Genomic DNA, 23172 nt, shown 5'->3' on the forward strand with positions numbered 1-23172 from the left:
CTGGTTCCTCTCTCTAGGTTTCTAATCTCCACCTGGTACAGCCAGAAGGGGACTGGCCTCCTCTCAGGCCCTGGTTCCTCTCTAGGTTTATAATCTCCACCTGGTACAGCCAGAAGAGGACTGGCCACCCCTTAGAGCCTGGTTCCTCTCTCTAGGTTTCTAATCTCCACCTGGTACAGTCAGAAGGGGACTGGCCACCCCTCAGAGCCTGGTTCCTCTCTAGGTTTCTAATCTCCACCTGGTACAGCCAGAAGGGGACTGGCCACCCCTCAGAGCCTGGTTCCTCTCTAGGTTTCTAATCTCCACCTGGCACAGCCAGAAGAGGACTGGCCACCCCTCAGAGCCTGGTTCCTCTCTAGGTTTATAATCTCCACCTGGTACAGCCAGAAGAGGACTGGCCACCCCTCAGAGCCTGGTTCCTCTCTAGGTTTATAATCTCCACCTGGTACAGCCAGAAGGGGACTGGCCTCCTCTCAGGCCCTGGTTCCTCTCTAGGTTTATAATCTCCACCTGGTACAGCCAGAAGAGGACTGGCCACCCCTTAGAGCCTGGTTCCTCTCTCTAGGTTTCTAATCTCCACCTGGTACAGTCAGAAGGGGACTGGCCACCCCTCAGAGCCTGGTTCCTCTCTAGGTTTCTAATCTCCACCTGGTACAGCCAGAAGGGGACTGGCCACCCCTCAGAGCCTGGTTCCTCTCTAGGTTTCTAATCTCCACCTGGCACAGCCAGAAGAGGACTGGCCACCCCTCAGAGCCTGGTTCCTCTCTAGGTTTATAATCTCCACCTGGTACAGCCAGAAGAGGACTGGCCACCCCTCAGAGCCTGGTTCCTCTCTAGGTTTATAATCTCCACCTGCTACAGCCAGAAGAGGACTGGCCACCCCTTAGAGCCTGGTTCCTCTCTAGGTTTATAATCTCCACCTGGTACAGCCAGAAGGGGACTGGCCTCCTCTCAGGCCCTGGTTCCTCTCTAGGTTTATAATCTCTACCTGGTACAGCCAGAAGAGGACTGGCCACCCCTCATAGCCTGGTTCCTCTCTAGGTTTATAATCTCCACCTGCTACAGCCAGAAGAGGACTGGCCACCCCTTAGAGCCTGGTTCCTCTCTCTAGGTTTCTAATCTCCACCTGGTACAGCCAGAAGGGGACTGGCCACCCCTCAGAGCCTGGTTTCTCTCTAGGTTTATAATCTCTACCTGGTACAGCCAGAAGAGGACTGGCCACCCCTCATAGCCTGGTTCCTCTCTAGGTTTCTTCCTAGGTTTTGGCCTTTCTAGGGAGTTTTTCCTAGCCACCGTGCTTCTACACCTGCATTGCTTCCTGTTGGGGGTTTTAGGCTGGGTTTCTGTACAGCACTTTGAGATATCAGCTGATGTACGAAGGGCTTTATAAATACATATGATTGAGACTCTTCCATCCTATAGCCATGGCTGTGTGCTCTGCTTAATTAGCTAGAATGTGTTGTTTTCACCTCCGACCTCTGACCTCAGGGTGTATACACAGTGTTCAAAACTCTTTCCATGACCGACCGACCAGGTGAAAGTGATCACTTATTAAATCCACTTCAATCTGTTTTAGATGAAAGGGAGGAGACGGGTTAAAGAAGGATCTTTAGGCTTTGAGACAGTTGAGACATGGATTGTGGATAGGCCCCCGGTTTGTGTCAAGAACTGCAACGCTGCTGGGTTTTTCCACGCTCAACCGTTTTCCCGTGTGTATCAAGAATGATCCACCACACAAAGGACATCCTGCCAACTTGACACAAATGTTTTATTTTATCTTTATTTAACTAGGCAAGTCAGTTTAAGAAACAAATTCTTATTTTCAATGACGGCCTAGGAACAGTGGGGCAGAACGACAGAATTTTTACCTTGTCAGCTAGGGGATTCGATCTAGCAACCTTCCAGTTACTAGTCCAACGCTCTAACCACTAGGCCACCCTGCCTCTAACCACTAGGCTACCCTGCCTCTAACCACTAGGCTACCCTGCCTCTAACCACTAGGCTACCCTGCCTCTAACCACTAGGCTACCCTGCCTCTAACCACTAGGCTACCCTGCCTCTAACCACTAGGCTACCTGCCTCTAACCACTAGGCCACCTGCCTCTAACCACTAGGCCACCTGCCTCTAACCACTAGGCTACCTTGCCTCTAACCACTAGGCTACCTTGCCTCTAACCACTAGGCTACCCTGCCTCTAACCACTAGGCTACCCTGCCTCTATCCGCTAGGCCACCTGCCTCTAACCGCTAGACCACCTGCCTCTAACCGCTAGGCCACCTGCCTCTAACCGCTAGGCCACCTGCCTCTAACCGCTAGGCCACCTGCCTCTAACCGCTAGGCCACCTGCCTCTAACCGCTAGGCCACCTGCCTCTAACCGCTAGGCTACCTGCCGCCTCGAGAAGCAAATATGAGAATCATTGGAGTCAGCATGGGCCAGCATCCCTGTGGAACGCTTTCAACACCTTGTAGAGTCCCTGACGAATTGAGGCTGTTCTGAGGGAAAAGTGGGTGGGGTTTAACTCCATATTAGGAAGGTGTTCTTAATGTTTGGTCCACTCAGTGGGTGTTGTCTGATGACAAACACATTTGTTTTAGCTGTAATGACACAAACTGCTCAAGGATAGTTTGAAATCTTACCTCAGTGGATTACTGTTGAAATGAGGTGTCTGTCTGCCTGTCTGTCTGTCTCCGCCCGCCTGTCTGCTTGTCTGTCTCCTCCCGCCCGTCTGCCTGTCTGTCTCCTCCCGCCCATCTGCCTGTCTGTCTCCGCCCCCCATCTGTCTGTCTGTCTGTCTCCGCCCGTCTAATAATAAGTGGTTTATCTGAAGCTCACGTTAATGTTGTCCCCATCAGGCCAACATGACTGTACCGCCCCGGAGCAGCAGCAGGCCAACAGGAGTCTGTCTCTGAAGGAAGCCTCTGACTATCTCCTGCAGCAGAATGAACAGTACCGCCACTGGGTTCTCCTCGCTCTGGAGTGGATCATACGGACGGGGGAGGACGTTGGCATACGGTAAACATGGTTTCTCTTCTAAGATTCTCTGAAGAGGAGAGCATATCGGGTCGTGGGCATTAGGACACGCGGCAGGAAACAGAAACGGGCATTTCATATCGGACACGTGGTCCCTCCCTGTTTGGGTGGTCCCTCCCTGTTTGGGTGGTCCCTCCCTGTTTGGGTGGTCCCTCCCTGTTTGGGTGGTCCCTCCCTGTTTGTCTGTGTTCTTGTGTTTGGTGCCTAACCCTGTTATCAACCCCTATGATGTATTCTCATACTAATGGAACATCCTCTCTCTCTCCTCTCTCCCTTCTCCCCCTCCTATCTCCCCCCTCCTATCTCCCTCCTCCCCCTTCCTTTCGCTCTCTTCTCTCCCTCTCTTCTCTCCCTCTCTTCTCTCCCTCCTCCCCTTCCTTTCCCTCTCTTCTCTCCCCCTCTTCTCTCCCTCTCTTCTCTCCCTCCTCCCCCTTCCTTTCGCTCTCTTCTCTCCCTCCTCTCTTCTCTCCCTCCTCCCATTTCCTTTCGCCCTCTTCTCCTCCCCCCTTCCTTTCGCTCTCTTCTCTCCTCTCCTCTCTTCTCTCCCTCCTCCCTCCTCTCTTCTCTCTCCCTCCTCCCTCCTCTCTTCTCTCTCCCTCCTCTCCCCCACTCCTTCTCTCCCCCTCCTCCCCCTCCTCTCCCAGGCTGATCGGGGATAACCCAGAGGAGGCAGTAGCGGATGTGAGTGAGGTGACTCGTCTGGAGTCGACCCACCCCAAGATGTCCTTCTCCTGCCGCTTCAGAAGAGCCTTTTTCACAGTCATCCACAGGGTGCTGCTCATCCTAACAGGTTAGACATGTCTTCTCTCCTCTTTACAGTCATCCACAGGGTGCTGCTCATCCTAACAGGTTAGACATGTCTTCTCTCCTCTTTACAGTCATCCACAGGGTGCTGCTCATCCTAACAGGTTAGACATGTCTTCTCTCCTCTTTACAGTCATCCACAGGGTGCTGCTCATCCTAGCAGGCCTCCTCCTCTTTACAGTCATCCACAGGGTGCTGCTCATCCTAACAGGCCTCCTCCTCTTTACAGTCATCCACAGGGTGCTGCTCATCCTAACAGGCCTCCTCCTCTTTACAGTCATCCACAGGGTGCTGCTCGTCCTAACAGGCCTCCTGTGTGTGGTGTATTCTACTATATGAAGTATCTAATCTAACCTCCTCTCTCTAGTGATTGGTCTGGTGTGGGGTGTATTCTACTATATGAAGTATCTAATCTAACCTCCTCTCTCTAGTGATTGGTCTGGTGTGGGCTGTATTCTACTATATGAAGTATCTAATCTAACCTCCTCTCTCTCTCTCTCTCTAGTGATTGGTCTGGTGTGGGCTGTATTCTACTATATGAAGTATCTAATCTAACCTCCTCTCTCTAGTGATTGGTCTGGTGTGGGCTGTATTCTACTACATGAAGTATCTAATCTAACCTCCTCTCTCTAGTGATTGGTCTGGTGTGGGCTGTATTCTACTACATGAAGTATCGTTGGAGGAGAGAGGAAGAGGAGACCCGGCAGATGTATGACATGGTGGAGAGAATCATAGGTGTTCTGAGGATCCACAACGCATCGTGTCAGGAGAACAATGACCTCCAGCCCTACCTGCCCATCCCTCACGTCAGAGACTCCCTGGTTCAGCCCCAGGACAGGTCAGTACTAACCTCCTACCTGCCCATCCCTCACGTCAGAGACTCCCTGGTCCAACCCCAGGACAGGTCAGTACTAACCTCCTACCTGCCCATCCCTCACGTCAGAGACTCCCTGGTTCAACCCCAGGACAGGTGAGTACTAACCTCCTACCTGCCCATCCCTCACGTCAGAGACTCCCTGGTCCAACCCCAGGACAGGTGAGTACTAACCTCCTACCTGCCCATCTCTCACGTCAGAGACTCCCTGGTCCAACCCCAGGACAGGTCAGTACTAACCTACCTGCCCATCTCTCACGTCAGAGACTCCCTGGTTCAACCCCAGGACAGGTGAGTACTAACCTCCTACCTGCCCATCCCTCACGTCAGAGACTCCCTGGTCCAACCCCAGGACAGGTCAGTACTAACCTACCTGCCCATTCCTCACGTCAGAGACTCCCTGGTCCAACCCCAGGACAGGTCAGTACTAACCTACCTGCCCATCTCTCACGTCAGAGACTCCCTGGTCCAGCCCCAGGACAGGTGAGTACTAACCTCCTACCTGCCCATCCCTCATGTCAGAGACTCCCTGGTCCAACCCCAGGACAGGTGAGTACTAACCTCCTACCTGCCCATCCCTCACGTCAGAGACTCCCTGGTCCAACCCCAGGACAGGTCAGTACTAACCTCCTACCTGCCCATCTCTCACGTCAGAGACTCCCTGGTCCAACCCCAGGACAGGTGAGTACTAACCTACCTGCCCATCTCTCACGTCAGAGACTCCCTGGTCCAACCCCAGGACAGGTGAGTACTAACCTCCTACCTGCCCATCTCTCACGTCAGAGACTCCCTGGTCCAACCCCAGGACAGGTGAGTACTAACCTCCTACCTGCCCATCCCTCACGTCAGAGACTCCCTGGTCCAACCCCAGGACAGGTGAGTACTATCCTCCTACCTGCCCATCCCTCACGTCAGAGACTCCCTGGTCCAACCCCAGGACAGGTCAGTACTAACCTACCTGCCCATCTCTCACGTCAGAGACTCCCTGGTTCAACCCCAGGACAGGTGAGTACTAACCTCCTACCTGCCCATCCCTCATGTCAGAGACTCCCTGGTCCAACCCCAGGACAGGTCAGTACTAACCTCCTACCTGCCCATTCCTCACGTCAGAGACTCCCTGGTTCAGCCCCAGGACAGGTGAGTACTAACCTCCTACCTGCCCATTCCTCACGTCAGAGACTCCCTGGTTCAGCCCCAGGACAGGTGAGTACTAACCTCCTACCTGCCCATTCCTCACGTCAGAGACTCCCTGGTTCAGCCCCAGGACAGGTGAGTACTATCCTCCTACCTGCCCATTCCTCACGTCAGAGACTCCCTGGTTCAGCCCCAGGACAGGTCAGTACTAACCTCCTACCTGCCCATCCCTCACGTCAGAGACTCCCTGGTCCAACCCCAGGTCAGTTCCAGCACCAGGGCCATATAAAATCTGCGTTGTGGAGAAGTTGGATGGAATCAATGAATCCAGACATTAAAATTGAATTCAACAATATTCAACAATCTATTGAACTCAGTAGGGAATCAACTAAATGTATGGAACTTTAGTAGGGAATCAACTACATGTATGGAACTCAGTAGGGAATCAACTAAATGTATGGAACTCAGTAGGGAATCAACTAAATGTATCGTTCTCAGTAGGGAATCAACTAAATGTATCGTTCTCAGTAGGGAATCAACTAAATGTATGGAACTCAGTAGGGAATCAACTAAATGTATCAACTCAGTAGGGAATCAACTAAATGTATTGAACTCAGTAGGGAATCAACTAAATGTATCGTTCTCAGTAGGGAATCAACTAAATGTATTGAACTCAGTAGGGAATCAACTGAATGTATTGAACTCAGTAGGGAATCAACTAAATGTATCGTTCTCAGTAGGGAATCAACTAAATGTATCGATCTCAGTAGGGAATCAACTAAATGTATTGAACTCAGTAGGGAATCAACTAAATGTATCGAACTCAGTAGGGAATCAACTAAATGTATGGAACTCAGTAGGGAATCAACTAAATGTATGGAACTCAGTAGGGAATCAACTAAATGTATGGAACTCAGTAGGGAATCAACTAAATGTATTGAACTCAGTAGGGAATCAACTAAATGTATGGAACTCAGTAGGGAATCAACTAAATGTATGGAACTCAGTAGGGAATCAACTAAATGTATGGAACTCAGTAGGGAATCAACTAAATGTATGGAACTCAGTAGGGAATCAACTAAATGTATGGAACTCAGTAGGGAATCAACTAAATGTATTGAACTCTGTAGGGAATCAACTAAATGTATGGAACTCAGTAGGGAATCAACTAAATGTATGGAACTCAGTAGTGAATCAACTAAATGTATGGAAATAAGTAGGGAATCAACTAAATGTATTGAACTCTGTAGGGAATCAACTAAATGTATGGAACTCAGTAGGGAATCAACTAAATGTATTGAACTCTGTAGGGAATCAACTAAATGTATGGAACTCAGTAGGGAATCAACTAAATGTATTGAACTCTGTAGGGAATCAACTAAATGTAGGGAATCAACTGAATCTATTGAACTTTAGTAGGGAATCAACTGAATATATCGAACTCAGTAGGGAATCAACTGAATGTATTGAACTCTGTAGGGAATCAACTAAATGTAGGGAATCAACTGAATCTATTGAACTTTAGTAGGGAATCAACTAAATGCATGGAACTCAGTAGGGAATCAACTAAATGCATGGAACTCAGTAGGGAATCAACTAAATGCATGGAACTCAGTAGGGAATCAACTAAATGCATGGAACTCAGTAGGGAATCAACTAAATGCATGGAACTCAGTAGGGAATCAACTAAATCTATTGAACTTTAGTAGGGAATCAACTAAATGCATGGAACTCAGTAGGGAATCAACTAAATGCATGGAACTCAGTAGGGAATCAACTAAATGCATGGAACTCAGTAGGGAATCAACTAAATGCATGGAACTCAGTAGGGAATCAACTAAATCTATTGAACTTTAGTAGGGAATCAACTAAATGTATGGAACTCCGTGTAAAATGCACACATTTGCCCAAGTTCACCATAAGACGTGAACAAAATGCGTCAATGAGTGCGTTTATGTACACACTAATAATTCGATATTAAACTAGATTTTTACGGCAGTAGACCGAGTGTGGCAACAGTGATGTAAACACCGAACTCTGCTCATCGTAATCGGCGTAGGATACGTTTTGATCTTATCTGTAAGCCTACACCGATTTTGAAACAAAAAAAATGTACCTACCGGTTTTCTGAGCAATCTTTCAAATGATTTGTGACATTTGAATCTGCTTTCCAGCGGTGTGTTTGATCTGTGTCAGCAGCGTTTACGACGACAAGCCTCTCTCTTATGAGTGGAGTGGAGTGAGTTAAGGAACAACTGAACGTCTGCATCTCAGAAGTGGGTTTCACAGACCGACTTTGTATGTCCGAACTACGATCGTCTTCCCCCGAAAAATAACAACGGTCGCTGCGGTAGAACGACAATTCTGATTGGGTTCCCGCGTTTATTTTGAAGTTCCCATCAAGGAAGCCCGATTTTCAGACGTGTCCGTGGAAACGGGATTATTAGGGAAATCGTCCTTCTTTCAAAGCGTATAAAACATTTAAAACTATTATATTAACCTGACTATGCACACTAATTATATTGTGTGTAATAACCAATAATTATATTGTGTGTAATAACCAATAATTATATTGTGTGTAATAACCAATAATTATATTGTGTGTAATAACCAATAATTATATTGTGTGTAATAACCAATAATTATATTGTGTGTAATAACCAATAATTATATTGTGTGTAATAACCAATAATTATATTGTGTGTAATAACCAATAATTATATTGTGTGTAATAACCAATAATTATATTGTGTGTAATAACCAATAATTATATTGTGTGTAATAACCAATAATTATATTGTGTGTAATAACCAATAATTATATTGTGTGTAATAACCGTACTCAGTGATTTATTATTATTTTTATTTTATTTTTTGAGGCAACGGCACAGGAATGCCCCTGTCTGTGTGCGCGTTTGTCTACCACTAAGTGTAGCCGCTAGCAATGATGCTGACAACAGTCTTCTGGTAGATGGCTTTCACAAACAAAACAAAACCTTCTCAATTAAATGTGAACTACAAAGTGGAACTCTTACCTTCCTGGCAGAATTATATCAGAATTTATTAACTGCCTTGTTCAGGGGCAGAAAGACAGATTTTTACCTTGTCAGCTCGGGGGTTTGATCCTGCAATCCTTCCGGTTGCTAGTCCAACACTCTAACCACCAACGCTCTAACCACCAACGCTCTAACCACCAACGCTCTAACCACCAACGCTCTAACCACTAGGCTACCCTGCCGCCACGGCTTCTTAAACTAAACTACTTTGTTGTGTTTAGGGCAGATTCTGTTGTTTAGTCCCCCGAGGAGCAACGTTTCAGGGGAAAAAAATCACATCCTGTTCAGTTTAACTGGGTTTTCCTATCATGTCAGAGAGACCAGCTATGTTTGTTTCCATTCTACCATTTAGAGACCAGCTATGTTAGTTTCTATTCTACCATTTAGAGACCAGCTATGTTAGTTTCCATTCTACCATTTAGAGACAAGCTATGTTAGTTCTACCATTTAGAGACCAGCTATGTTCGTTTCTATTCTACCATTTAGAGACAAGCTATGTTAGTTCTACCATTTTAGAGACCAGCTATGTTAGTTTCTATTCTACCATTTAGAGACAAACTAGTCATAATGACTGTTCATTTCTATTCTACCATTCCAGAAAGAAGCTGAAGAAGGTCTGGGACCGGGCTGTGACCTTCCTCTCAGCCAATGAGAGCCGTATCAGGACAGAGTCTCAGCGGATTGGCGGAGCCGACTTCCTGGTGTGGAGGTGGCTCCAGCCCTCTCTGAGCTGCGACCAGATCTCACTCGTCCCCTCCAAAGTCTGGCAGGGCAAAGGTAACTAACCCGTCCCCCCATTCCTAGTGTGCTCCCAAATGGCACCCTGTTCCCTACGTAGGGCACTACCAACTCCCTATTAATACCCATGGTTACGAAATGGGATGTTCGATGAGCAGGTGTCCACGTACTTTTTGGTCGTGTAGTATGTCCGAAATAAGAACATTTTTCTTCCCTGCTGTTATACTGTCCATCTAGCGTCTCTTGTCCGTCTCTTGTCCATCTAACACATTTCCTGTCTTTTTCTCCATCGAACGTCTCTTTCCTGTCTGTCTCTCTTCTCTCAGCGTTCCCTCTGGACAGGAGGAACTCTCCTCCCAACAGTTTAACGCCGTGTCTGAAGATCAGAAACATGTTTGATCCAGTCATGTGAGTACCAGAGGGTGTTACTAAGTCAATGTGTTCACCATCAGTCTTTAAGGTTCTGTCGGGGTTCGGGTTGAGCATGTACTTGTCAGGGGACTAAAAACGCTCTCTTTGCATGTCGGTATCAGCAGACTCTCTCTTAGATGTGGACGTTGGCAGACTCTCTCTTAGATGTGGACGTTGGCAGACTCTCTCTTAGATGTGGAAGTTGGCAGACTCTCTCTTAGATGTGGACGTTGGCAGACTCTCTCTTAGACCTGGACGTTGACGGTGGCAGACTCTCTTAGATGTGGATGTTGGCAGACTCTCTCTTAGATGAGGACGTTGGCAGACTTAGATGTGGACGTCGGCAGACTCTCTTAGACCTGGACGTTGACGGTGGCAGACTCTCTTAGATGTGGATGTTGGCAGACTCTCTCTTAGATGAGGACGTTGGCAGACTCTCTCTTAGACCTGGACGTTGGCAGACTCTCTCTTAGACCTGGACGTTGGCAGACTCTCTCTTAGATGTGGACGTTGGCAGACTCTCTTAGATGTGGACGTTGGCAGACTCTCTTAGATGTTGACGTTGGCAGACTCTCTTAGATGTGGAAGTTGGCAGACTCTCTCTTAGATGTGGACGTCGGCAGACTCTCTCTTAGATGTGGACGTCGGCAGACTCTCTCTTAGATGTGGACGTTGGCAGACTCTCTCTTAGATGTGGACGTTGGCAGACTCTCTTAGATGTGGACGTTGGCAGACTCTCTCTTAGATGTGGACGTCGGCAGACTCTCTTAGATGTGGACGTTGACGTTGGCAGACTCTCTTAGATGTGGACGTTGGCAGACTCTCTCTTAGATGTGGACGTTGGCAGACTCTCTCTTAGATGTGGACGTCGGCAGACTCTCTTAGACCTGGACGTTGGCAGACTTTCTTAGATGTGGACGTTGACAGACTCTCTCTTAGATGTGGACGTCGGCAGACTCTCTTAGATGTGGACGTTGGCAGACTCCCTCAGATATATATTGTATCAAGTGTTTTCCCATATGTGCCACATGTACTGTCCTATCCTACCTGTGTGTTGTTGACTACCAGGTTAGAGGTGGGTTCGGACTTCTAGATGACATCTGACCCCTTTACGTGTGTGTGTAACAGGGAGGTTGGTGAAAACTGGCATCTGGCCATCCACGAGGCCATCTTGGAGAAGTGTTGTGACAACGACGGTATCGTCCACATTGCTGTCGACAAGAACTCCAGAGAGGTGAGTGTCTGTCACAGCTGTTATATCAACCAATGGCTGTGTTCGACAAGAACTCCAGAGAGGTGAGTGTCTGTCACAGCTGTTATATCAACCAATGGCTGTGTTCCAAGTGGCTCCCTATTCTTTTACCAAATAGGTGCTATCTTCTGTGTACCAACCCCTACCTGATCACAACACAACTGATTGGCTCAAACGCACTAAGAGAACAAGGCACACCTGTTAATTGAAATGCATTCCAGGTGACTACCTCATGAAGCTGGTTGAGAGAATGCCAAGAGTGTGCAAAGCTGTCATCAAAGCAGAGGGTGCCTTACTTGAAGAATCTCAAATGTAACATTTTTTGATTTAACACTTTAACAGCCATCTGGTTATATATCCACTGACCAGGTGGAACCAACAGCCATCTGGTTATATATCCACTGACCAGGTGGAACCAACAGCCATCTGGTTATATATCCACTGACCAGGTGGAACCAACAGCCATATGGTTATATATCCAGTGACCAGGTGGAACCAACAGCCATCTGGTTATATATCCACTGACCAGGTGGAACCAACAGCCATATGGTTATATATCCACTGACCAGGTGGAACCAACAGCCATCTGGTTATATATCCACTGACCAGGTGGAACCAAAAGCCATCTGGTTATATATCCACTGACCAGGTGGAACCAACAGCCATCTGGTTATATATCCACTGACCAGGTGGAACCAACAGCCATCTGGTTATATATCCACTGACCAGGTGGAACCAACAGCCATCTGGTTATATATCCACTGACCAGGTGGAACCAACAACCATCTGGTTATATATCCACTGAACAGGTGGAACCAACAGCCATCTGGTTATATATCCACTGACTAGGTGGAACCAACAGCCATCTGGTTATATATCCAATGACCAGGTGGAACCAACAGCCATCTGGTTATATATCCAATGACCAGGTGGAACCAACAGCCATCTGGTTATATATCCACTGACCAGGTGGAACCAACAACCATCTGGTTATATATCCACTGACCAGGTGGAACCAACAACCATCTGGTTATATATCCACTGACCAGGTGGAACCAACAACCATCTGGTTATATATCCACTGACCAGGTGGAACCAACAACCATCTGGTTATATATCCACTGACCAGGTGGAACCAACAACCATCTGGTTATATATCCACTGACCAGGTGGAACCAACAACCATCTGGTTATATATCCACTGACCAGGTGGAACCAACAGCCATCTGGTTATATATCACTGACCAGGTGGAACATCTGGTTATATATCACTGACCAGGTGGAACATCTGGTTATATATCACTGACCAGGTGGAACATCTGGTTATATATCCACTGACCAGGTGGAACATCTGGTTATATATCCACTGACCAGGTGGAACATCTGGTTATATATCCACTGACCAGGTGGAACATCTGGTTATATATCCACTGACCAGGTGGAACCAACAGCCATGTGGTTATATATCCACTGACCAGGTAGAACCAACAGCCATGTGGTTATATATTGCAGTGAGCCACCCGACAGACAGACTGACATGGCTGTGTTTATAACCTGTGATAGAGGAGCTTGTTAACCTCTCTCTCCTCTCTCTCCAGGGCTGTGTCTATGTGAAGTGTCTGTCAGCAGAACACTCAGGGAAAGCCTTCAAGGCGCTACATGGCTCCTGGTTCGATGGTAAAATCACTTTTTAAATGACTTTAGCAACAACAACACTAGTCTTTGTTTGTCCTTCGTTGTCCTTCCGTCCTCTAATGAACCTTGTTGTTGCCTGCTGACTTCCTTATTGTTGACCGTTTTATCTCACCACCTGGGTCAAAGCCCAATAGCCCTTGTTTGCTAACTTTGAGCCAATAGCATTTTGTACTACTATTCATGTGGGGCTGTGATCATTGATACCGGATAAAATAGGAAGGATTTAATAGATTTAGTCACATGGTTGGTTTTCATTGTCTCTCGCTCTCTCCCTACCTACCGTCTCTCTCTCCCCCTATCCTCCCTCCCTACCTACCGTCTCTCTCTCCAACTTTCCTCCCTACCTACCGTCTCTCTCCCTACCTACCTACTGCCCCCCCCTCCCGTCCCCCTCCCTCCCTACCTACCGTCTCTCTCTCCCCCTTTCCTCCCTCCCTACCTACTGTCTCTCTCTCCCCCTTTCCTCCCTCCCTACCTACCGTCTCTCTCTCCCTCCGTACCTACCGTCTCTCTCTCCCTCCCGACCTACCGTTCCCCTCCATACCTACCTACTGCCCCCCCCTACCGTCTCTCTTCCTACCTACCGTCTCTCCCTCCCTACCTACCGTCTCTCTCTCTCCCTCCCTACCTACCGTCTCTCTCCCCCCTATCCTCCCTCCCTACCTACCGTCTCTCTCTCCCTCCCTACCTACCGTCTCTCTCCCCCCTATCCTCCCTCCCTACCTACCGTCTCTCTCTCCCTCCCTACCTACCGTCTCTCTCTCCCTCCCTACCTACCATCTCTCTCTCTCTCTCTCTACCTACTGCCCCCCCCCCTCCCAGGTAAGCTGGTGACGGTGAAGTACCTGCGTCTGGACCGTTACCACCAGCGTTTCCCTCAGGCCCAGGGCTGTACCACCTCCCTGAAGCCCTCAAACACCTACATGAACACCATGTCCAGATTACGTCACCACACCAGCCCTGACAGCAGCTCTAACACGAACTCTCTAGGCTTCTCCTGAGGGGGGGGGGGCAGATTACCCCAGCCTCCCCTCTCCCTCAACCCCACAGATACCACCACACCGGCCCTGACGCTAACTCTCTAGGCTTCTCCTGGGGGGGTGGGGTGCAGATTACCCCAGCCTCCTCTCTCCCTCCCTCAACCCCACAGATACCACCACACCAGCCCTGACAGCAGCTCTAACACTAACTCTCTAGGCTTCTCCTGAGGGGGGGGGGGGGGGGGGTAGATTACCCCAGCCTCCTCTCTCCCTCAACCCCACCACACCAGCCCTGACAGCCCCTTCTTACCCCTGTGTAACGGTCTCAACTCAACACAAGCCCCCCTTCCTTCAGGCTCCCCTTAACAAGCCTCTACTGGAGGTGATGGCAGCTTGGTGAACCGTCTGTCTCGACTCACAGGGCTGGGTTGAACCGTCTGTCTCAACTCACAGGGCTGGGTTGAACCGTCTGTCTCAACTCACAGGGCTGGGTTGAACCGTCTGTCTCAACTCACAGGGCAGGGTTGAACCGTCTGTCTCGACTCACAGGGCTGGGTTGAACCATCTGTCTCAACTCACAGGGCTGGGTTGAACCGTCTGTCTCAACTCACAGGGCTGGGTTGAACCGTCTGTCTCAACTCACAGGGCTGGGTTGAACCGTCTGTCTCAACTCACAGGGCTGGGTTGAACCGTCTGTCTCAACTCACAGGGCTGATTTGAACCGTCTGTCTCACAGGGCTGGGTTGAACCTTCTGTCTCGACTCACAGGGCTGGGTTGAACCGTCTGTCTCAACTCACAGGGCTGGGTTGAACCGTCTGTCTCAACTCACAGGGCTGGGTTGAACCGTCTGTCTCAACTCACAGGGCTGGGTTGAACCGTCTCAACTCACAGGGCTTTGTTTTCTCTTAAGTGGGACTTGACTGTTGGTTGTCCACAACCTGTCTGGACCACAGGAGTGGTGGGAGGCTTTAGACTGACAGTCCTGCTGTGTTTTTTGTTGTAAAGACCAATCAGAGTTTTGAAAACAAAACTTTGGAAGACCACTTGAACAACCAATGGGCTGAGAGATTGGAGACTAGGGGGGGGCGTGGTCTAAGCTGGAGATGTGTGACTAGGGGGGCGTGGTCTGAGCTGGAGATGTGTGACTAGGGGGGCGTGGTCTGAGCTGGAGATGTGTGATTCGCCGGTTCCCCGTCGACACTATTAAAAAAAAAAAATTTTTTTTTTTTTGTATTACAAACTTTATGGATTTAAACAAGGAAACACAACTTCCATTTCGTTCTAATGGCATATTTAAAAAATATATATGAGAGAGAAACAACCCCCACTTCTTTCTCTTGTCTCCCCATCCTCTCCTCCCTCCATCCCCCTTTTTTTAACGAGACTGACCCCATGATTTTTCGAGGAGTTGAGTTGGGGGGGGCTATACGTTGAAATTGCTGCATGTGCAGGTTAAAGGTAGTCTATTTAAGCTTTTGAATTTATACCAATAATCTGGATGTTTATTTCCTGGAGAATGGAATCCCTTTTTTCCATTTTCTTTCCTTTAGTTTTTAGTCGAGCCGGCGGAGGAAAGGCAGGCGAATAAACACTTAGCCGACTGAAGGGTGGGAGTGGGGGCCGACTGAAGGGTGGGAGTGGGGGCCGACTGAAGGGTGGGAGTGGGGGCTTCGCTGTCGGCTGGAAATACATGTTGAATGGCTGGGCTGGTGGCGGTGGCGTCCTTTTGAATGATCTGTATTAATAAAGAAAAAAAAACATAAGCTCTCTTTTATTTTTTCCTTCTCTCTTCTCCTGCCTACTAGCTACAATACTCTTTTAACATACCGACTGCATCAGATTCTGTATCCAGAAGTGGAAGCGTTTGTGAGAGATTGGGAGGATAACTTGTTGTGAGACAGTGATTTTGTCAGGTGGTGTTGGTGCAACCCCCCCCCCAGGGCCTACGTCTTCGATTGAAAGGAGTTTAGAGAAGAGGGGGGGCTGATAACGTGGGCGATCAGTCAGTCGTCCATTTTGTATTTTTTGGCTTCTTTGGTTTTCTGTCTTAACTCTATATTGGCGGCCATTTTAAGTATATTTCCTCCCTCAAGCAGCCCTGGTCTAAAGTAGTGCACTACCCCTATGGGTCCCTGGTCTAAAGTAGTGCACTACACCTATGAGCCCTGGTCTAAAGTAGTGCACTACCCCTATGGGGCCCTGGTCTAAAGTAGTGCACTACCCCTATGGGTCCCTGGTCTAAAGTAGTGCACTACCCCTATGGGTCCCTGGTCTAAAGTAGTGCACTACCCCTATGGGTCCTGGTCTAAAGTAGTGCACTACCCCTATGAGCCCTGGTCTAAAGTAGTGCACTACCCCTATGAGCCCTGGTCTAAAGTAGTGCACTACCCCTATGAGCCCTGGTCTAAAGTAGTGCACTACCCCTATGGGTCCTGGTCTAAAGTAGTGCACTACCCCTATGGGTCCTGGTCTAAAGTAGTGCACTACCCCTATGAGCCCTGGTCTAAAGTAGTGCACTACCCCTATGAGCCCTGGTCTAAAGTAGTGCACTACCCCTATGAGCCCTGGTCTAAAGTAGTGCACTACCCCTATGAGCCCTGGTCTAAAGTAGTGCACTACCCCTATGAGCCCTGGTCTAAAGTAGTGCACTACCCCTATGGGGCCCTGGTCTAAAGTAGTGCACTACCCTATGAGCCCTGGTCTAAAGTAGTGCACTACCCTATGAGCCCTGGTCTAAAGTAGTGCACTACCCTATGAGCCCTGGTCTAAAGTAGTGCACTACCCCTATGGGGCCCTGGTCTAAAGTAGTGCACTACCCCTATGGGTCCTGGTCTAAAGTAGTGCACTACCCTATGAGCCCTGGTCTAAAGTAGTGCACTACCCTATGAGCCCTGGTCTAAAGTAGTGCACTACAAAGTGATCAGGATGCCATGTCAGATGCAGCCGGTCCTGTGTGTACTACCCCTATGGGTCCTGTGTGTACTACCCCTATGGGTCCTGTGTGTACTACCCCTATGGGTCCTGTGTGTACTACCCCTATGGGTCCTGTGTGTACTACCCCTATGGGTCCTGTGTGTACAGAAAGAGTTCAGCTGGTTTCATATGTGAAGCTCCAGATTCCCTTTATTGGTCGTTCATACAAACCTGTTTTATTACTACTGTTGTGAGAGAGAAATCTGTGTCCCCAAAATGGCACCTTATTCCCTATATAGTGCACTAATCCTATAGGGCCCTGGTCTAAAGTAGTGCACTAATCCTATAGGGCCCTGGTCTAAAGTAGTGCACTATATACGGAATAGGGCTCTGGTCTATAGTAGTGCACTATATAGGGAATAGGGTTCTGGTCTATAGTAGTGCACTATATAGGGAATAGGGCTCTGGTCTAAAGTAGTGCACTATATAGGGAATAGGGCTCTGGTCTATAGTAGTGCACTATATAGGGAATAGGGCTCTGGTCTAAAGTAGTGCACTATATAGGGAATAGGGCTCTGGTCTATAGTAGTGCACTATATAGGGAATAGGGCTCTGGTCTATAGTAGTGCACTATATAGGGAATAGGGCTCTGGTCTGTAGTAGTGCACTATATAGGGAATAGGGTTCATTTTTTGGATGCGAGCGAACACTTTTCTCCTGCCATGTTGAAAGTCATTTAGACTTGTTTTGTTTGTCTGTGGTTCTTTAATTGTATCCAGCCGTTGTTGTTGATTTAAACGCAGACCTCATGTAATATCATTATAGTCGTGTCAGATATGATGCAGAGAGAGAACACGCAAAACCGGTTGTGTGTGTTGTTTTTTCAGATGTAACGCGGAAATAAAACAGTGTTTTAACATTGTGAATCAGCTTATTTCTGCATCAATCATTTAAACATTGTTCTTAGTTTAAAGTACAAAGCTACACGTGGCCTCGTATTCCAAACGCCACCCTCTTTTCAACCCAAAGTAGTGTACTATTTAGGGGAATAGGGTGCCATTTTGATATGCACCCCCACCCCCACCCCACCTGTTGTGTCTGAATGGAGACTGTAAAGTCCTGAATGATTTGGACGTGAGCTGGATTTTAATGTTGTCGTCAAACTATCAACACATTCATAATGCTTCAAGATCAAAGGATTCGCCTCCATTTAAGATGATTTGTATATTTTGTTGGGGGGTGGGGGGGAGGGGGGGTGCAGGGAGGGGGGGGGGTGTGTGAAGTTGAAAGTGGGGGGTTGCTGTATGTTGTACAAAATGATGCACATTTTAAAAAATAAAATAAATGTTTTAATGAACCTGGTGCAGTCCTGTCCCCCCTGCAGCAGTTATTGACCTGGTTGTGCCTTAACTTTGTGCTTTAAAACAAACAACAACAACAACAAACAAACAGCTGTCGCTGCATTACTGGAGAATGTCTTGGGGTTTACTGTAGTGGTATAATCACTGTTTGAAGGGGCCGTGAGGTCAGAAAGAAAGAGCTTTATTACAAATGTGTGTTTTCTTGGAAAGTTTTGTTATTTTTTTTTTCGTTCTGGACAACACCTAGAATGGGGTGTTTTCGTAGGTGTGTTTTGTGTCCAACAATATGCTTTCCTGCCCCCCCCCCCCCCCACCAGAGTGTCCAACAATATGCTTTCCTGCCCCCCCCCCCCCCCCCACCCACCAGAGTGTCCAACAATATGCTTTCCTGCCCCCCCACCTGAGTGTGTCCAACAATATGCTTTCCTGCCCCCCCCCCCCCCCCCCACCCACCAGAGTGTCCAACAATATGCTTTCCTGCCCCCCCACCTGAGTGTGTCCAACAATATGCTTTCCTGCCCCCCCCCCCCCCCCCCACCCACCAGAGTGTCCAACAATATGCTTTCCTGCCCCCCCACCTGAGTGTGTCCAACAATATGCTTTCCTGCCCCCCCCCACCAGAGTGTGTCCCCAAATGGCACCCTATTCCCTATGTAGTGTACTACTATAGCACCCTATTCCCTATGTAGTGTACTACTATAGCACCCTATTCCCTATGTAGTGTACTACTATAGCACCCTATTCCCTATGTAGTGCACTACTTTTGACTCAAGCCTTATGGTGACCGGGGTGCCATTTGGGGACCTACCCAGTATTTTTTTTTTTTATAAAAAAAAAAAAAAAATCCAAGTCAGGTTGTTGTTTGGGTAGTCAAACATGGGTAGTTTTTTTAAATGTTTAGATGCTTTTACTCTCCTTCCCATTTACAGAATTACCTTTTTACATTCAAACAGTTGTAATCCACTGCACAGAGCTGAATATGTACAAAATAAACAACGTTCAAAATGGAAGCCAGTTTTTTTTTTTTTGCTGACTGTACTTTCCTGTGTGGTGCATCATGGGTAATGGTGATCTTTTAAAAAATATTTTTTTTTGTAATAATTGTCACCAGCCTGATGGTGAATACCAGTGATGCACCCAAAGGTTGTTTTTCTTCCTGAGAAATGAAATGAGACTGTATAAAGTGAGTGGATGTACATGTTTGGTCTGTGTGTGCGGCTTACAAAAAAAACACACATTTTCCAGAAATCAGTTTTAAAAGGATTTCGGTGTGTTCTGCTTATTCCCTCTTAATTCCGGGTATCTTCCAACCGACATTTCTGGGGAATTTGGGTAAAGTTTCCAGAATTTTCTAAACCTATCTGTGTGGCACTTCTCTACGGTCCAAGGTGACGCTGCTTCAACTACCAGCTGCTCCCCTCCTTAAATTACGTTTCTTTCTCTCGTTTATGTAAATGTTGTACATTTTTATATTTGTAATGTGTACTATTATTATTATTATTATTATTACATGCAGAAGACGTTTAATTCCTAATGTATCGTTCACATTGACCTATCACGACCCCCCCCTCAAGTCACATGACGCTAAAATTGTCCAATAATGTCCAGACATTTTAAAAGGTTCAGATGTTTTTAATGTAATTGGTCACTTAATTGTCTTGTAAAAAAATGTAAAAAAAAAAAATGGCTCTGATTAAAGATTATTTCCTTCTTCGTCACTGCTCTACATAATTAGACTTGTATGTTTTATAATCAGTTGTGCAGTGAAGACTGCTAATGGGGTGGGTGTGTGTGTGTGTGTGTGTGTGTGTGTGTGTGTAGTGTTGTTCCACAGCTTTCTCTCTCTCTATATCTTCTCCTATATGGAAGGTGTCCTCGCCTGTCCTCTACCTCATCCCAACCCCCCCTCTCAGTGCAGAACCTGTCCAACAGCTGTGCCTGTGTCCACTATGCTTCCTGACCCACCAATTGAGGTGTCTGAGTCAACTTACCATGAGGGGGGAGGGGAGGGGAGGGGAGGGAACTCTGACCAAAAATGTAACTCAAAACAGACCATGTAGATTTGAGTCTGGGCTCCTGTGACCCATTTTAAGAATTGTACTGTATAATCATGAAATGATGTGTAACACCACAAACCATAGGGGGTCCAGACCCACAGTCTGGGAACCACCGCTCTAAAGAGTGGAAACCATAGGGGGTCCAGACCCACAGTCTGGGAACCACCGCTCTAAAGAGTGGAAACCATAGGGGGTCCAGACCCACTGTCTGGGAACCACCGCTCTAAAGGGTGGAAACCACAGGGGGTCCAGACCCACAGTCTGGGAACCACTGCTCTAAAGAGTGGAAACCATAGGGGGTCCGGAACCACTGCTCTAAAGAGTGGAAGCCATAGGGGGTCCAGACCCACAGTCTGGGAACCACTGCTCTAAAGAGTGGAAACCATAGGGGGTCCAGACCCACAGTCTGGGAACCACTGCTCTAAAGAGTGGAAGCCATAGGGGGTCCAGACCGACAGTCTGGGAACCACCGCTCTAAAGAGTGGAAACCATAGGGGGTCCAGACCCACAGTCTGGGAACCACCGCTCTAAAGGGTGGAAACCATAGACCCACAGTCTGGGAACCACCGCTCTAAAGGGTGGAAACCATAGGGGGTCCAGACCCACAGTCTGGGAACCACCGCTCTAAAGGGTGGAAACCATAGGGGGTCCAGACCCACAGTCTGGGAACCACTGCTCTAAAGGGTGGAAACCATAGGGGGTCCAGACCCACAGTCTGGGAACCACCGCTCTAAAGAGTGGAAACCATAGGGGGTCCAGACCCACAGTCTGGGAACCACTGCTCTAAAGAGTGGAAACGCATGGACAATGCTGGAACCAGGGAAGGAACCAGGCTGTCCAACATGAGTTTACAGCAGTAAGCGGTCTTATTTCAGTCATTCAAGGAGTGGGGTGAACACATTGATCATCTATTGTCACTGGATTTGGGCCTCTTCTTCACCTCCAGAATCAAACAGTAGGAATAGTCTATTCTAACTCACTATTCTAACAGTGCTATTCTAACTCACTATTCTAACAGTGCTCTGCTATTCTAACTCACTATTCAAACAGTGCTATGCTATTCTAACTCACTATTCTAACCGTGCTATTCTAACTCACTATTCTAACCGTGCTATGCTATTCTAACTCACTATTCTAACCGTGCTATGCTATTCTAACTCCCTATTCTAACCGTGCTATTCTATTCTAACTCACTATTCTAACCGTGCTATTCTAACTCACTATTCTAACAGTGCTATGCTATTCTAACTCACTATTCTAACCGTGCTATGCTATTCTAACTCACTATTCTAACCGTGCTATGCTATTCTAACTCACTATTCTAACCGTGCTATTCTAACTCACTATTCTAACAGTGCTCTGCTATTCTAACAGTGCTAATCTATTCTAACAGTGCTATTCTAACCGTGCTATTCTAACAGTGCTATGCTATTCTAACTCACTATTCTAACCGTGCTATTCTAACTCACTATTCTAACAGTGCTAATCTATTCTAACAGTGCTAATCTATTCTAACAGTGCTATGCTATTCTAACCGTGCTATTCTAACAGTGCTATTCTAACTCACTATTCTAACAGTGCTATGCTATTATATTCCAGTCTATTTCTCTCATTGGACTCGCTTTCCAATCTGCTGTAGTAACAATCCATTATAATAGTCCATGTTTCCAGGCACGAGAGCCAGTAGTAAGATAACTAATTTAAATAGTCTGCTAGTTTGGCTTTAAATATACTGCTAGTTTGGCTTTAAATAGACTGCTAGTTTGGCTTTAAATATACTGCTAGTTTGGCTTTAAATAGACTGCTAGTTTGGCTTTAAATATACTGCTAGTTTGGCTTTAAATAGTCTGCTAGTTTGGCTTGATCCTACTGTATGGACTCAATTTCGCGTAATCTGATTTAGCTCTTGTTCATATTTGGAGATATGTGCCTGTGGCGCTGGAATCTATCCCACAATGCACCAGTCATTACCTAACTAAGAAGTCCACAGTAGACATTTCCCACTATAGTGCCAAGCTGCAAAGTCGAAATTGGCATAAATCGTGAAATTGTATGAAGACGTCAATTCGCTTTTTGCTCTTCATTTAAGCGTAGGTCAGGCACACGTTTAGGAGTATGGTTAATGTTAAGCGTCGGTTTTGAAATCCGATTTTTAAAGAAGATAAATTGTAGAACTTCCGGGTTTTGCAGCTTGGCCATATAGTGACAACCCCTCAGACAGGCCAGCGGTGTGTTGTCCGTTTCTCTCGTCTCACTGAGTTGTGTTCACAGCTAATGCACGGACACGGACCGGACCGCCCGTCTGCCAGTGGGTTGACCATCTGCGTTACTTTGTTGTCCCTGCTACTTTTTACAGGTATGTGAACGACATTTCGATTCGTAGTTGATTTACTAACTGTTGCAATGGCATGATAAATATTGGAGTCTGTGTAAAGATTGTCGTGTTGTTTCTAAACGTAATTTTGTTTCCAGAGTTTTCTGCTCGGGGAAAGTGGCGCTTGTTGACCGTCCCACTGTCCATATAACAAACAATGTCCTTGTCATTTGATAGCCTAGATAACAATACGGCTCGTTTTGAGTGGGACACCAGTTGCTGAAATAGCCTATTCAGTTTTAATACACAGTCATGCACTTGTAGGCTAAAATGTTGCCTTTGCTGTAAAGACATTTAACGCTTGAACGTGACAACAGTTCTTGGTGAATACATTATATTAAAGAGGTAAACAAGTGTTGTATCCAGCGTCAGTGTAATCGGATACATTAGAAACATAGCTAGCTATGTTACAGTAAGTTACAGTAAGTTAATAGACCAGACGTTACAGAAGAGCTGACCACTTGACTGTAGTCTATACTGACTGTAGTCTA

The 23172-nt window shown here is 47.2% G+C and overlaps 2 protein-coding genes across 12 annotated transcripts in view; both read left to right on the plus strand.

The window, feature by feature from the left end:
• Positions 1-15739, plus strand: part of lemd3 (LEM domain containing 3) — a 31925-nt gene extending 16186 nt beyond the window's left edge. The window contains exons 4-11 of one of the 4 annotated variants that reach the window (XM_090201366.1): positions 2855-3014; positions 3677-3822; positions 4470-4674; positions 9498-9676; positions 9964-10045; positions 11177-11282; positions 12899-12977; positions 13818-15739. In XM_090201366.1, the coding sequence (XP_090057492.1) occupies positions 2855-3014; positions 3677-3822; positions 4470-4674; positions 9498-9676; positions 9964-10045; positions 11177-11282; positions 12899-12977; positions 13818-13996 (1136 nt within the window). In that variant the 3' untranslated portion in view covers positions 13997-15739. Of the gene's footprint in view, positions 1-2854; positions 3015-3676; positions 3823-4203; positions 4675-9497; positions 9677-9963; positions 10046-11176; positions 11283-12898; positions 12978-13817 lie in introns of those variants that run through there. The other 3 variants (XM_090201369.1, XM_090201367.1, XM_090201368.1) reach the window with 3 other exon arrangements.
• Positions 15740-22259: 6520 nt separating this feature from the next.
• The window catches only part of msrb3 (methionine sulfoxide reductase B3), a 42961-nt gene continuing 42048 nt past the window's right edge, over positions 22260-23172 (plus strand). For 4 of the 8 annotated variants that reach the window (XR_005038478.2, XR_016486927.1, XM_036956680.2 and 1 more), the window contains exon 1: positions 22260-22663. Coding sequence is in view for 1 of the 8 variants with exons in the window: in XM_036956681.2 (XP_036812576.2) it covers positions 22582-22663 (82 nt within the window). In the remaining 7 variants the exon portion in view is untranslated. The remainder of the gene's footprint in view (positions 22664-23172) is intronic. The other 4 variants (XM_090201371.1, XM_090201372.1, XR_016486928.1 and 1 more) reach the window with 3 other exon arrangements.

Source organism: Oncorhynchus mykiss, chromosome 15 (genome assembly GCF_057628025.1).
Source record: "Oncorhynchus mykiss isolate SJ-2025 chromosome 15, ASM5762802v1, whole genome shotgun sequence".
NCBI classification, from domain to species: Eukaryota; Metazoa; Chordata; class Actinopteri; order Salmoniformes; family Salmonidae; genus Oncorhynchus; species Oncorhynchus mykiss.